The sequence below is a fragment of the Chiloscyllium plagiosum genome, chromosome 12 (genome assembly GCF_004010195.1).
Source record: "Chiloscyllium plagiosum isolate BGI_BamShark_2017 chromosome 12, ASM401019v2, whole genome shotgun sequence".
Lineage (NCBI taxonomy): Eukaryota > Metazoa > Chordata > Chondrichthyes > Orectolobiformes > Hemiscylliidae > Chiloscyllium > Chiloscyllium plagiosum.
In genome coordinates this window covers 12,833,184-12,848,570 of record NC_057721.1, presented here as the reverse complement: position 1 = coordinate 12,848,570, position 15,387 = coordinate 12,833,184, and the positions used below count along the sequence as shown (strand labels likewise).

The 15,387-nt window shown below is 40.7% G+C and overlaps 1 protein-coding gene across 1 annotated transcript in view; it reads left to right on the top strand.

The window, feature by feature from the left end:
• Positions 1-15,387, top strand: part of LOC122555487 (Nance-Horan syndrome protein-like) — a 94,710-nt gene that overhangs the window by 63,011 nt on the left and 16,312 nt on the right. Inside the window, exons 6-8 of the mRNA XM_043701513.1 lie at positions 5,487-5,682; positions 9,937-10,068; positions 11,833-14,889. Coding sequence (XP_043557448.1) covers positions 5,487-5,682; positions 9,937-10,068; positions 11,833-14,889 — 3,385 coding nt within the window. The remainder of the gene's footprint in view (positions 1-5,486; positions 5,683-9,936; positions 10,069-11,832; positions 14,890-15,387) is intronic.

The window sequence follows — 15,387 nt, the reverse complement described above, 5'->3', positions numbered from 1 at the left end:
GTTACATTGTACTTTGCTCAAAAACTGCATGCATTCATGTAGAACTCTGAGCTCAAAAACTGCGTGAATTCATGTAAAACCCCGTTGTCTCACTTTTTAGATTAGAATCAATCTAAACATCATGGCATAGACAGAGAACACAGGAGGCTAACACCTACAACATATTGTCTAGCTATCACCATTGTTAACAGCTAACCTGAGAATGCAACTTTTTAGGATTGAGCCCTCCACTACCACCTGATGAAGGAGTGACGCTCCGAAAGCTAGTGTGCTTCCAATTAAACCTGTTGGACTATAACCTGGTGTAGTGTGATTTTTAACATTAAAGATTAAGCTAGTGCTAAACTCATCGAATAAAGAGTTTATTCAAAGAGTGGGACAAATTAAAATCTAATTGTTCTCTAAATGGTTAATTACATTCAACTATTGCATATATTAATTTTAAAATGTAGTTCTCCAAAAGATAAATATTTGTATATACTTATCTAAATAATAGTGACATAGCAATTTATATTACTAGTTTTCTGTTAAAATTGTCACTGTGTAGCCAATGAATGCTTTCTCTTTAACTGAAAAAAAACACATTACAAAATAATATTTATTGAAAAGAATTGTTGAAAATGCCCAGGGGAGGGCAACACCTCTAACCATAGAATGATATAGCATGGATACAGGCCCTTCGGCCCAACTCATTCCATGCTGACCAGATTTCCTAAACTGCACTAATCCTGTTTGCCATTAGATTTATGGAGCAGAATTGTATCCAACACTATACAACACAAGATTTGGCAGTTAAGGTGCTTAATCACATGAGACGTCAGACATCAGTCACTTTGTGGTGAGGAAGCTTCCCATGATTACGTTAGAGATGGGAATGGTAAACACAGCCACTTGAGCTAGGATGTCAACTGGACTGTCAATAATCAGGGATGAAAATGGAGCAGCTTGGCTATCCTGTGCCTCCTGAATGTTGCCCAGCAAGCCCTGTCGGGTTTCTTGTGGATTACAGGATAGTTCCTCATTGTCAGGCAGTCTTTACCTACTGGATGGGCCAGTATTGGGAAGGTGTAGTGTGGTGGACCCTGAAAGCCTTGCCCCTATCCTTGCCTCTGAACTCTCTGCTTCTCCAGGGTTCATTTACATTACTCAACATTCTGTATACACTGCCAACTGGGCAGGGTGTGGAGGGACAAATCTGCAGGGAAATTGCAGAGGGATGCCAACACCGTAGAGTTGTTTAATGTGAGACTTCAATTACCCAAATATAGACTTGAATACTGGTAGTGTAAGGGGCAGCAAGGGATAGGTGTTTCTAGATTGGCTGAGGAGAATTTCCTACAGTAGTGTGTGTGTAGTCCAACAAGAAAGGATGCACATACTGTTGGATCTGTTTCTTAATGTAATCCAATTGGATCAAACGTTATTGGGTAATATTTAGGAGACAATGTTCATTGTACCATATTGATGATGGAGAATAACTGTAGTCAATCCAGATTAAGAAAATTCAACTGGTGGAGAACCAACATCAAATAGAATAAGAATGAGCTGGGCAGGATAGATTGGAGTGAAAAGTTGGCAGGAGAAATGAGAAATATGCAATGAGCTACCTTCAAAGAGAAGATGGTTTGTGTGCAGTCAAGGTATATTCTGTCAAAAGGGAATAGTAAAACAAACAATAGAATTCACTGGATGACAAAGGAGATGGAAATCAAAATAATAAACAGAAAGTGTGCTATGACCAGTGGAAGGTACAATTAAGAACCAATTATGAATGCAGAAGGTTCAGAGGGGAGGTGAAAAAGGGTATTAGAGAAGCAAAGAGGAATTATGAGAAAAGACTGGCAGCTAACGAAATGGGGAATACCAACATCTTCTAGAGGTGTATACATAGGAAGAGCGTGTTAAAGGAGGAGTAGGGCTGATGAGGGACCAACAAGATGATTTACACATGGAGTCAGGAGAGCATGGCCAATACAGTAAATGAATACTCTTTATCTGCTTTTACCAAAGTGGGAGGTGCTATCCAGAATCATGATGATATGGAAAGACAGTAGATGGGTTCAGAAGTAAGATAGAAGAAGTTTGGGAAACACTGATGGTACTCAGAGTTGACAAGGCACTGCAACTAGATGAGATGGATCCAAAGATATTGAAGGAAGTAAGAGTAGAAATTGCAGGTGCTCTGGCCATAATGTTCCCATCTTCCCTAGAGTGCAGAAGATTGGGGAATTTCAAAGATCACAGCCATGATCAAAGAGGCTTGTAAAGAGAAGCCTGGCAACTACAAACCATTCAGTTGAACTTCAGTGATGCAAAGCTTCCAGCAACAATTCTTCAGAATATTATAAGTAGTCACATGGAAAAAGGTGGATTGAATAGGAAGATTCAGCATGAATTCCTAAAGGGGAAATTTTCCTTTAACTAACTTATTGGAGTTTCTGAAAGCAGAAGCAGGAAAGGTGAATGAGGGTAATACATTGATAAGGTATACATTTGATTATAATGCCATGTGATAGATCGGTGAGAAAAGTTATAGCTTATTCAACAAAAGGGACAGTAGTAACATGAATACAACATTGTATGAGTGATAGGAAGCAGAGAGTAATATTCATTAGATATTTTTCAGGCTGGGGGAAAGTAACTAGTGGAATTCCCTAGAGATCAGAATTGGGACACTTGCGTTTTAATAATGTATAATAATAATCTAGATCTTGGTGCATCGTGGACAGTTTCAAAGTTTGCAGATGATAGAACACTTGGAAGCATTGCAAACTGAGAGAAGGACAGTTTAGAATTACAGAAGGACATTGACAAGTTGAGGGATTGGGCAGATAGGTGGTAGATGAAGTTCAATACAGAGAAAAGTGAGATCATGTATTTTGGACAGAAGGACAGGGACAATATAAAATAAGGTGTATGATTCTCAAGGGGGTGTGAGAGCAGATGGACCTTGGTGTATATGTGCACAGATCATTAAAGGTGACAGGACAAGTTGAGTGAGCAATTAATAAAACAGACAGTATTCTCAGCTTTATTAAAAGGTTTATAGAGTACAAGAACAAGAACATTATGCTGATGTATTGTCTACTGTTCCGGGTGCCACATCATAGGAAGATATGAATGCATTGGAAAGATTGCAGAACAGATTTACATGAATAGTTCAAGAGATGGGAAATTGCAATTATGAGTAGAGATTGAAGAAGTTGGGATAGTTTTTCTTGGAGAGAAGAAGGCTAAGAAGAGATCTGACAGATGACTTCAAAGTTGTGAGAGGGCTGGTTCGAGTAGATCAGGAGAAATTGTTCTTGCTCATAAAAGGATCAAGAACAGAAAAGCACAGATTTAAAGCGATCTGCAAAAGAAGCAAATGGCATTTGAGAAAAACCTTTTTCACAAAACAAATGGTTAGGGTTTGGAATACATACCCTGGAAATGTGGTGGAGACAGTGTCACTCAAGGCATTCAAAAGGGCATACAAATAATGTACAAGGGTTACAGTGAACGGGAGAATGGCACTAAGTCTCTTGGATAGCTAGTGCAGACACATTGGACTGAATGGCTTTTTCTCTACTGTAACACTTCTGCAGGACATCTGGGATTTGAGGGAACCGGCCAAGGGTGTAACTCCTTAATATATCAAAGTTTATGAAATTAACAACACAAGAACCAAGGAAGAAGCATGAGTTACAGTAAATGGATTAATGTCAATTAAGGTACAAAAAGAGAACTGAAGAGAGCAAAATGAAGATTGAATTAAGTGAGCAAGAAGAAATAAATAAAATTTCCAAAATAATTCATTTTAATTTTTAATAAATATCCAGAATTAAACCTGAAACAGTGAAACTCCACATATGATGTTGTTAATCATCTGGATCAGAGAGATTGACCACCAGTTGAAATAGAAGTTAATGTAGCTATGGTTCGTGGTCATACAAGGTTGTGTGTGAATTTCGGTTGAGGAATGCCAGATACAGTGGCTTTACCTGATGGTTGGCTGCTCAAATAAACAAGCATGATCCTTCAATTGGTCATCAAAGGCAAAACACACACTATAGTCAACCAACCCACATTTATAACATTCAAAACACATTATCTATCCACTGTCAGATGTGATTTTGTAAATTAGCCACACTTGCTGCCCAATTTTGAGTGCTGAATAATCACACTAATAACCAATTCTTGGGCTTGTAACATGATCCATTTATGCTTACTATGAACATATGGACCCTCTTCATGTAAACAAAATAAATTTGTTCAAATTTTGCAAAATTTTGGAATTACCTGAGAGCTGAGGAAGCTTATTGTTCCCTATTGCTTTCTCCATGGAAACACCTTGGCCAATCAGAATTGACTTGCCAGTCAATATAACACACTTTTCTACTGTTGTATAAATTGTTGTGATTGTTTGAAATTTGGCATTCTTCTGTTTGTCTTGATAAAGGCAAGTTCGTGCATTTTGGCAACATCTCCCTCTTTCCAAGAAATTACTGTGAGCTGTTATAATGGGTGAAAAATCCTATTGAGTTTAACCAATATTGCATCAAAATATGTATTGTGAAATCATTTATTTTCTTAATCTTTTTAAATAAGCAAGAAAATTGTCAAAAAATAGCTTTGTTTACATTATAGCCTTCAAATAATATCACAATATCTAATGGTTGGTGTTGTATTGTTGATATTAATTGCACGCTTCAGCAAAATTGTCTAAGTATTTTTCTTTCTTCATTTGTTTTCATTTTGATCGCTTTTCTCGGTGATTAACCTTCAATAGATTTACTAAGTATGTGTGTTCTTCAGTTTTAGATTTAAGTGCTTCGTTGAAATATAAAGGAGCACAGTTTCATGAAGAAATGGTAATCCTTTCCCTTTAACCTGAAAGAGAGTAGAGCAGCTGGATGTGTGTCATTGGCATCACAATACTGCCCCCAGTGGTTCAGCTGGTAAATGAAGGTAGCGAAGACCCAAGGAAACCAGAAAGGTCCCAGGTCTGTCATGAGGCAATGATATTGTTAAGGTTTTGATTCATGGACCTTGACCTTCTGAACAGAGAGAAAACTTCAGTCAGGGTTCCCACTTGTTATCAAGCAAAACCCATTGCTAGATTTGTCAATGTTAGAGCGGTGAGGTCAGCATCCAAATTAATGCCCTTCAGATTGAAACGCTGTTGAACCCCAATTCTATTCACTTCTGAACTATAGATATTTACTCAATATACCAGAGCGTCATAAGCACCTGTGAAGCCACGTCCATAAAATGTGTCAGCTCCTTCAAGAGATGAGGGGAGAAAATGAAATAAAAGGGGTTGTGGTTGTGGTTGATATTGCGGTTTGCGTGATTTGCTCAATGTATCATGTGGTTGTAAAAAAGCAGGAAAGGTTTGCCAAGCATATGTTCATGGAGAAGGTTCAACGTAACTTGGTTCTTTCATGTAATATTTCTGTTGTCATCCGAGTATACAGTCATTATCAAATTCTACTCTTTTACAGTCCGTTCCATCAACAGATGGTGACAGTGATATGATCGATTTAGGTCAAAGACCGAAAAATCCAGTACCGAACATTCCTACGACACTAGACAGGCAAACAAATTGGAGCAAAGATCTACCTCTTCCTACTCCAGAACAGAAGATGCGTCAGCAAGCTGAGGCTATTTCTTCCTGTGTTATTCCCATCAATGTGACTGGTACAGTTTCACCTTTTTGTATTGATAGAGAAAAAGCTATGCAGAATCAGGGTTGAGTAAATGCACAGAAAATGTACTTTCACATCTGTGTGGAATTTTGTAGGAATATGAAACTTCTCATGATTTTGTACAAATGATCATTCTCGATAGTGACTACATGCCCCCATTCTGATAGACAGTGGGAACCTGAACTTGATCATACCCTTATCCAACGCCCACGTCCACCATATACCACATATGTACCCACACATAAACACAGTACCCGCACATAAACACAGTACCAACACATAAACATACCAACCAACCATAAATAAACCACCTACACATCCACATACACACCAACCAACCACACATAATCATACCGCTTATACATGAACACATTTACATGTGAACACACCGTCCACATGTAAGCACACCATTTGTATATAAACATAAATCCGTACACAAAAAAACTGTGCACACAGACTGGTGTTTCCTAGGAAACAATCAGGAAAATAAACATAAGTTGGTTTCTACTCTTTAGGTAGAGAATAATGTAGCCGTTAACAGGATTACATTTGATTTTATTTAGTGAATATAGAGAATTACAAGTCATTCTAAAGTTTCATTCATTTCTCATAGTTCAAAATCTAATATGCAGCATTAGGTTCATAAAAACACTTTTTTTGCAATTATTATTGGTGAATATTACATTAAATGATACTATACTGTTAAAGATTTAAGGTTTAATAAATCCAGTTCCTTTATGCACTTCTTTTATAGTGTGTATGCCTTTAAATACACTTGATAATGTATGTTAAATTAGCAAAGATTCAAATTTGTATCCACTATTATATAGTAATTTAAATTTGGTCATGATTGTATGAATTTGAAAAGAGAAATTAGTGAATAGGCAAAGCTTTCTGAACGTTTGTTCAAAGCTGAATTTTCACACTAGCAATCCATCATAATAGTTAGTAAGATTAATGCCCCCATGTAAACATACTAAAGTACAAACCAATGTTTTAGTCATTTGGTTGAATTACACTTTAAAGTACTTAAAGCAAAATAATTATTTTCAGACACACAATGGTTTACAAAAATCTAGAGGATCTTATACTGTGTTCTCAACAGTGTTGCTGTTGGAAGGAGACCATGACAGTGTCTCATCAAGTTTGCCTCAAGAGTAGCTGAGTCACAGTTTTATTTTCAGGCCTCCATTCAGTAAGGTGTTCCTTACCCTGGATTTCTACAATTAGCCTCAGCTTTCCTGGTTTAGGGAGTGGTCAGGCCAATCTGGAATATGTTGCTGATTGGTATCCATTGGCTCCTGCTGCTCCTGATTAGTAGTTAAGAACAGGATTGGTCTGAACGCTGATATGTCATGATGTTACGTAGCCTGACAGCACAAAGTGCTGAGATGCATCTATAAATAAAGGTCACTTGACAGAGGTACTATGAGGATAAGTATATGGACTTAATATCCCAGCAAACACATGTTGGGATTTGGAAAGGGAGGAAAATCCCTGCAAAAACAGAAAAAAATAAGAAAATGGCACTTTGCAGGATAATACTCTAACCTGTGATCATTAGTCTGATTTTATAAATTGGCAGTGCTCTGCAGAAAAGTAAGTGCCAAGGTCAGTGTGCCCTGTGTGATTTTCTACCTAGTGTGAATGCAGAGGTGTAGAACTCTGTGCCTAAATTTCCAAGGTGTGCATCCTGATTGGTCACAGCCCATGCAAATTCCCAGTTTAGTAATAAAGAAAGAAGCACTGCACATTTAAAGATATTTTGGTTTCATATGCTGTCATTAAAAGTCACGCAGTATCCAATCTGACTGGCTCATTATTAATACGATTACTTCATTGGCAATCATTGACTGACTGTTTGCATAATGTTAGCCTCATCAATGCTTTTGGTGATGTCACAAGCACAGACACCATGGAAACACCAATAACAGTTTGACAAATGATGCAATGTCATCCACAGCAAGCAGGATGCCAGCTTCCATTTAAATGTAAGCAATAGATGGCTATGATGACAGTATAAATTATTCCAGGTTGCAGTGACACCCTAATTCTCAGAACTGCCCATTCGGCTCAGAGGAATAATTTGGTGCATTATGTTTTTAATCCACTGGTGACTAAAAGCAAAACTGTGTACAAATCATGACCCGAAGTGCCAGAGAATGTGAATTTGCAGGAGCCTGGTTCCGATCAAATTTTCCAGGTGACTTCCTGTTGTCTGATATTTGGGGTCTTTTCCACAGAGAATGTTCTGGGACTGTTCCAGTGCCTGTTTGAGAAGTGGTCATCAATTTTAGCTCAAAAATGTTCAAATATGTGTAGTGAAATCAGAAACCTGTTCTTTACAAATTCAACTGCGATGTTTCTGCACCTTGCAGGCAAAGAAACCCTTCCCTCCTGTGTTAGTCACCTCAATTAATGTAGTGTATCACGTGAGTTTTGTTTTTGAAGAATCCAGCCTCTAAAACTTGCCTCCTTTTTGAAAGATACAGAATCTTTCCGAGATGCAGTTCCACATGCCTCAGTACCTAACTATTCTTTCTGTGTGGTCCTGGTCAGTGAGTGATAGCAGAGTGTTTCACCAGGATAAACTAATTACTTTTCCATTGTATTCAAATTAGGGGTAACATGACAATTTAAACCATTGGTCTTCTCACTCATCATACAGGAGGTCCTCTCCTTCGCCCTCTCCTTTACAGGGTTTCTGTAAACGATTTTAGTGTTCTGTTCCAACTTGGGAATAATCCTGGGAACTTAACGTTTAAACCACATTGTTAGCCCTGGCTGTAACAAAGGCAAACATTTTAATGGAAAGACAAAAACCATTCTTAGTCAATTATGTGTAAACTAAGAATCATTTGAACATTAATTGTTCATTAAAAACTGCTGTAGGGGTCATAATCTGAAATTTTAGGGTCAGCAGCTCCATGGCAGCCATAACTGGACCCCATCTTTGAGCTGTATTTTTTTTTGTAAAGCACTTGACGAGATTATCACTTCTTTACATACATGAAAAATCTAGACAATTTGTGAAGCTACTTAGTCCCTTATTGATTATTCTTTCCCAATGCTCAAAGTTCAGACTGGAACAATACTACTTTTTATTAGGTTTAAAGTATTTCTTGGTATCCTCCACCCGTGACGTTAAGGATAATGCTGGAAGACATGGATTATGTGCTGTGATATGAAACAGTTTTGAATCTGCCGTAATTGAATGGTGGATTTTGCTAATGTACAATCTGATCTATAAAATACTTCAGTTCCACAAGCCTATCTCACTCACCATGAAGTATACCTTTCTTAGCCCCCACATCTAAGTATCGTTTGGCATAATGTTAATACTTTCTGCTTCCCTTATCAACTCATCCTCTTTTTGATCAGAGGTGGGTGACCTGTGCTGGAGTGTTGGCCGTGGTAGTTTCAGATGACCATTCTTCAAAGTGAGCACAGCCTCTGAGGAATGTTCGTGGGCTGCTCAAATAGAAGAAGCATTGTTACCTCACACCAGCCTTAGTTAACCTCTGGGCACGTGCTCATTTGTCAAAGTGCAGATATTGGAAACTCAGCCAGTTTCTCCTTTTCACAGTCTGATAGTCACGTTGTGTTGACCATTCCACATAACCTAAAAATCAATCAGCTCACTGTTACCTTTTTACCCTTCCAAGTAAATTGATGTTTTGTGATTTCTAAAGATTAGCTCCCTGAGGTTTAACCAAGTGCTTCCTGGACTTTTTCCCACTGTGAATCCATCTCAAGGCGAGGAAACTGTCAGTGAGCAGTGGTGGATGGGGAGGACCTGTGTGACCAGGTGGAATGGGGTCCAGTTATGGCTGCCATGGAGCTGATGACCCTAAAACTTCAGATAATGACCCCTACAGCATTTTTCAATGAACGATTAATGCTCAAATGATTCTTAGGTTTCACATAATTGGCCAAGAATGTTTTTGTCTTTCCATTAAAATATTTGTTTTTGTTACAGCCAGGGCTTACAATGTAGAAGATAGTAGAAACACACATTGTGCCCATGAGTGTTGGTATGGCTGAATTGCAGGTCAGTGTTGTGGCTTGGGAGCCAGTTTTTGGAAAAAATGTTGAGTAATGCCCTCAATCCTTTTATGAAAATGCTACATATAATATATACTTAAATGGATTGCTTAAACATGATTTAGTACTAATATACTAAATAGGTTAACTATAATTAGAATACTTTTGAAATCTTGCACAGTTTCCTTTTCCTTTCTCATAGGAGTGGGCTTTGAGAGGCAGGTCATCGGCAGATACTCTTTTGTTCATCCTCAATCTGTGCTGCACCGAAGACGGAAGCTAAAGAGACGAAAAACTATCAGTGGAATCCCCAGGCGTGTGCACCAAGAAATAGGTAACACTCTAAAACCTCCCTGACATAAACCTGGTTTGGAATATATTTTTTTTCTGCAAAGTCTACTCATAACTTTGAAATAAACCTTAGAGGCGGACGTAAATTAGTGTTAAATCTGAACAGGTTATTCTCACTCATTAGAAGTTTGATTTCATTCAACAGCTTTTATGACCTCATAATGTCTCAAAGGCTTTCAGTCGTGTATTTTTAAAGGGTAGCCATTGTTGTAATGGCACAGCAAGATCACACAAACAGAGTTGTGGCAGTTACTGGATATTTTAATGATGTTAGTTCAGGTCTAAATGTTGCAAAGGACACCTGGCCTTCGAAGAAGCACAGACACAGTGTTAGTTTGATGTCTGGTCCCAATACCAGTTCCTCTAGCAACGCAAAACTCTCTTGGTTCAGATGAAAGCAAATTACTGTTGGTGCTGATATTCCGAAATGAAAAATAGAAGTGGTGGAGATGCCCAGCAGGTCTGGCAGCAATTGTAGAGACAGAGAAAGCGAGCTATTGTTTTCAGTCAAGTATGACTCTTCTTCAGTCAGCCTAATTTCTGTACCCGTGTCTTTGGAGGAGGATTGAGCTCTCAAGCTTCTGACTCAGAAAGTTGATTTGATGCCTTTCTCTAGCAAACAACAGTCTATTATTATTTATGCTTTTTATTCTGAGATGGTTCTGAATTCCAGGAGATACCTCATGGTCTGGTGCTTACTTGCCATGTAATGATTGTTGTATAAGTCATGAATGATAGAAGTTGCCCTTAAGACCCCAGTCTGCCACTGATATGATGGGAAAGTGAGAATCATGAGCTACCATTGAGAGTTACTGAGCTTGATCCCTGCCCCGATTGGCATCAATCAGGTTGGTATCTACTGTAGCCCTGGTAGTTCTGGATGCCAGCAGTGTTGGTAGAAGAGTCCAACTCTTGGAATGGGTCTGAGGGTGATGCCAATGGGACTAATTTCCGAGTGCAGTTAAATGTGAAATTCACGCACCTTATTAGAGAACAGAGTTTACTTTGGCAATATTTCATCTCCTGGTCCAGTCCACCCACTTAGATTGTTAAACTGAATTATGGGTGGCACGGTGGCTCAGTGGTTAGCACTGCTGTCTCACAGCGCCAGGGACTTGGGTTCAATTCCCGCCTTGGGCGACTGTCTGTGTGGAGTTTGCACATTCTCCCCTTGTCTGCATGGGTTTCCTCTGGGTGGTCCGGTTTCCTCCCACAATCCAAAGATCTGCAGGTTAGGTGAATTGGACATGCTAAATTTCCCATAAGTGTTCAGGGATGTGTAGGTGAGGGGTAAGTATAGGATAATAGGGAAGAGGAATGGATTTGGGTGGGTTACACTTCGGAGGGTCAGTGTGGACCTGTTGTGCCGAAGGGCCTGTTTCCACACAGTAGGGATTCTGTGATTCTATGAATTGCTGGCATCTTGCTTGTGTTCAGTGGGGTCAGAGGAGACAGACACAAAAGGGAGCTTCACAGTTGATATCATCCTGTCAATGCCCTCTGCTTTTCACTTGTCATACCCCGTGGGACCAACACCATCACCTCTCATCACTCCCTCCCGGGGGAGCTTTGGAATGGGGACCTGATTGCAGGACGTCCCAGTCCATTCCATTGCTGCCACATCCCTCCCTGTCTGTCAGAAAGCCACTGGTACTGAGTCAATTCAGGGCCTTTGTGTATTCAACTAGCTTCCTTGTCATTTTGGAGTATAATCCTTGACTCCATGTTTCATTTATTTCGCTAGCAGATTCTGATGGATCTCCCATGGCTCGAGAAAGGAATGTGATCGTTCACGTTAACCCAGCGTTGGACCTCCGTGTGGATGAGGCACATTCCACCGGCGGTCGTTCTGGGACTAAGGACTCCGAGTGCCAGACTGAAGATATTCAAATTGCTGCCCCATCAGCGAGGCGGGTTCGAACTCAACGTGGCAACAGCATCACATCTTCCCTGTCACATTCCGCTGGGAATATCCCAGTCTTGGCCGATGATTCAGGCTCGATGTTTCTCGCACCGATTGACAACCACGCCCGTGCCCGCAGCCTTTCCCGCGAAGGCATTAGAGAGTCACTGTTCCCTCACGAGTTAAGCCAGGACGACAGCGTTGAGAGCATCACTGGCACTCCGGAAAAATATCTGCCCGACCCAGAAAGGGCAGAGGAGGAAGAGGACGAAGCGAGTTTGTTTATTCAGAGTTCGCAGACACATCATTCGAAGGGAGTCACTGTCCAACCGCAGCAAAGTCCGGAGAGCGAAGCTCAGGGAACAAAGATGTCCAACTTTGTGCCAGAGGGTGATCTGGGCAACAGTGAAATCTCTTCAAATTCAGATACATTTGGTAGTCCAGTCAACAGTATCTCCAGTGGAGGGGTTATGTTGAGCAGTCAAATCGATCAGAAGGAGGACCACCAATCATCTAGTGGAAACTGGAGTGGGAGTAATTCAACATGCCCCTCCCAGACATCGGAGACCATTCACACTGCATCTTCACCGCCCCTGACTGGATCTTCCCACTGTGACTCTGAGTTATCCTTGAATACGCCCGCTCACGCCAACTATGATTCAGCGGGTTTCTTACTGGAGCAGTACCCGTACCAAGGAGATAAAGTCAGAGGCCACAGGGCAAACTCTTTCACTTCCACGGGGACAGATGTTGTGGAAGATCTCAACACAAGTAACACGAGTGACGCTGAATGGAGTTATTTACACCATTGCCATGATGCATCTTGCCATCGGGATTTCAGTCCAAGGCATTCGAGAACAAATAGCCTGGGATGTCCCAGTTTTGCCAGCATGGGTACCTGTGACAGTTTTGTTGAAAGACCATCCTCTTCCAGAACTGATTCGGGCTCACATTTCTCTGTGGATACTGAAGGGTATTATACCTCCATGCACTTTGACTGTGGTTTAAGAACTAGTAGAAACTATATTTATAACTATGCATCCACAGGCTCCAATGGAATCCAGAGTACAGAACATACTTCAGAGCTCCGTGAGCTCCCTCAAGCGGATCATTTAGAGTTGAGAAAGCAGAAGCATCGGGGCCAGAGTATTGCACTCAAGAAACCAAAGGCGAAACCAGCCCCACCAAAACGCAGTTCATCGTTGAGGAAGAATGACGTTTGTACAAGTGAGAGTGATCAGAAAAATGAACCAAAGACAAACAATGTACAGGAAAGGACTACGTCGTCTAGAGATGCACAGAAATCTTTGCAACTTGACCTAAGTCTTGCAGCTGAGAAGTTCAAAGACTCCATGCTGCCTATGAAAACAAACAGTCCTTGGGATAGTCAAATTGGATATACACATGATAATGATTTATCAGACCCTCAACTCACCCCTTTAGGCATGCCCTCCTTCAAGGATGAAGGTGCTGTGCAATCAGATTATGCAGGTCTCTGGCTCTTAAATGACTTAAAGTCTAATGATCCTTACAGATCATTATCAAACTCCAGTACTGCCACGGGTACGACCGTGATAGAGTGCACAAAGTCTCCCGAAGGATCGGAGTCACAGACATCCCAATCTGAGTCCCGAGCTACCACTCCATCTCTCCCCTCCGTTGAAAGTGAGTTCAAGCTGTCCTCTCCTGATAAGTTGGCCAGTTTGGCGTCGCCGTCGAGTGGGTACTCGAGCCAGTCTGGCACACCGACCTCAACTTTGCCTACCCCTCTGTTTCCGGGTCCCCTGTCTCCAAACAGCGGTAAAAGGAAGCCCAAAGTTCCAGAGAGAAGGTCTTCACTGCAGCAGTCTTCCACAAAGAAAGACCTCGAACTACCAACTATACCTCCAACACACCTTGACCTAAGTGCTCTTCAGAATCTGTTTAAAAGCAAACCTTTTGCTCACAGAAACCAATTGCACATCTCAAATCAGAGCAAACCGAGAGAGGCATCTGAAAGAACCAACACCAGTCCATCTATTTCCCTTGGCATAACTCCATCAGTTCTGCAGTCTGTTCAGCTTCGCTCTGTTAGTAAAACCAAGCAATCCAGACTGGAATTCCAAGAAGACCCTGACATAACAGAAGGCCCAAGTTATGCAGAGGCTGCCTCACCACCAAGCAGAACTGAACCATACACTTACAACCGATCGTTAACACACAAGTACAACGAAATTTCCAATGCACCTCAACCGTTACAAAAACCATTCCCCACTGAAGCCAACCCAAGCATTTTGCCTTTAGAAAGTCAGCTTGCACTTTGTCTCGAAAATAAGTTGAATAGAGAGTGTATGTCGCCACTACCCTTAGCTTCTATCGCAGCAAAGTCTCTAACACAACTCACAGTATCAGACGAGTGCCCACCAAGTGCTGAACTGGAAGATGACCAAGTGATTGCAACTGAAAGCTGCCAGACGGTCTCCGACAGCTGCATGTGTGGTGACAAAAAGAATTCAGTCAAGCTGGGCTCTCCACACGAAACAGAGCGAAACTTCCATGATTCTGGTAAAGAGTTACAGATTGAGGTATTTGCCCAGGAAACAGGAAGTAAAGAGGAAGCTGGCAGTGTGCACTCTCCCTGCAACAGAGTTACAGAAGCTCAATCAGCAGCAGGACTGGAGTCACCAACTGCAGAGAAATTGGAGAGGAAACTTGATTTTGACTCGGTCAGTGATACGGAAAGTGTACACTGTGACATACTTCAACCAGAATTAAAAGATGCACCAAGGCTTGACAAAGACAGTGCTGAGGAGAAGACCAAAAGGGTGCAAGATGGCTGTACTGAAAGTGCTGCTGATCACAGCAGAACTGCAGAAGCTCTGGCTGAGAGTCCCAGCGATAGCCAGTCCAAAGACCACATGGGTAATTATTTCCTTATTTTCTGGCAAGTTGTACATTGAGATTGTTAAACTTCGTACTTGATAGCATTAAGTTAATGCCCCCAGTTTCCTTTCATAGCACAAAGCTTGACTATTTTCAGAATATTTTTGGTCAACTAAACCCTTGCAGTCAGTTTATGTATCTAAATCAGTCCAAATAATTACATAAAATAAGCATGATCCAGGTTGACATTCAGAGCTCTGGTGAAAGTTGGCTGCTACAGTTCTTCATCAATAAGATGTTCATTTCTGCTGCATCAGCATCAAAATTCTGATCTTTTCATTTAAGGTCTTTCTTTAATCTCTTTGTACACGGGCATGGAACATGCAGGCGTTTGCTTTACTTTATGAGCTTCACAAATATAAGGTGAACATCTTTCAGCAATGTTTTTCTGATCATTCTTTAAATCAAGCCTTATACACTGGAACTGAAATTATGGTGCGTTGCAATAAATGTTCTTAAAAATTCAGTACAGTTGAG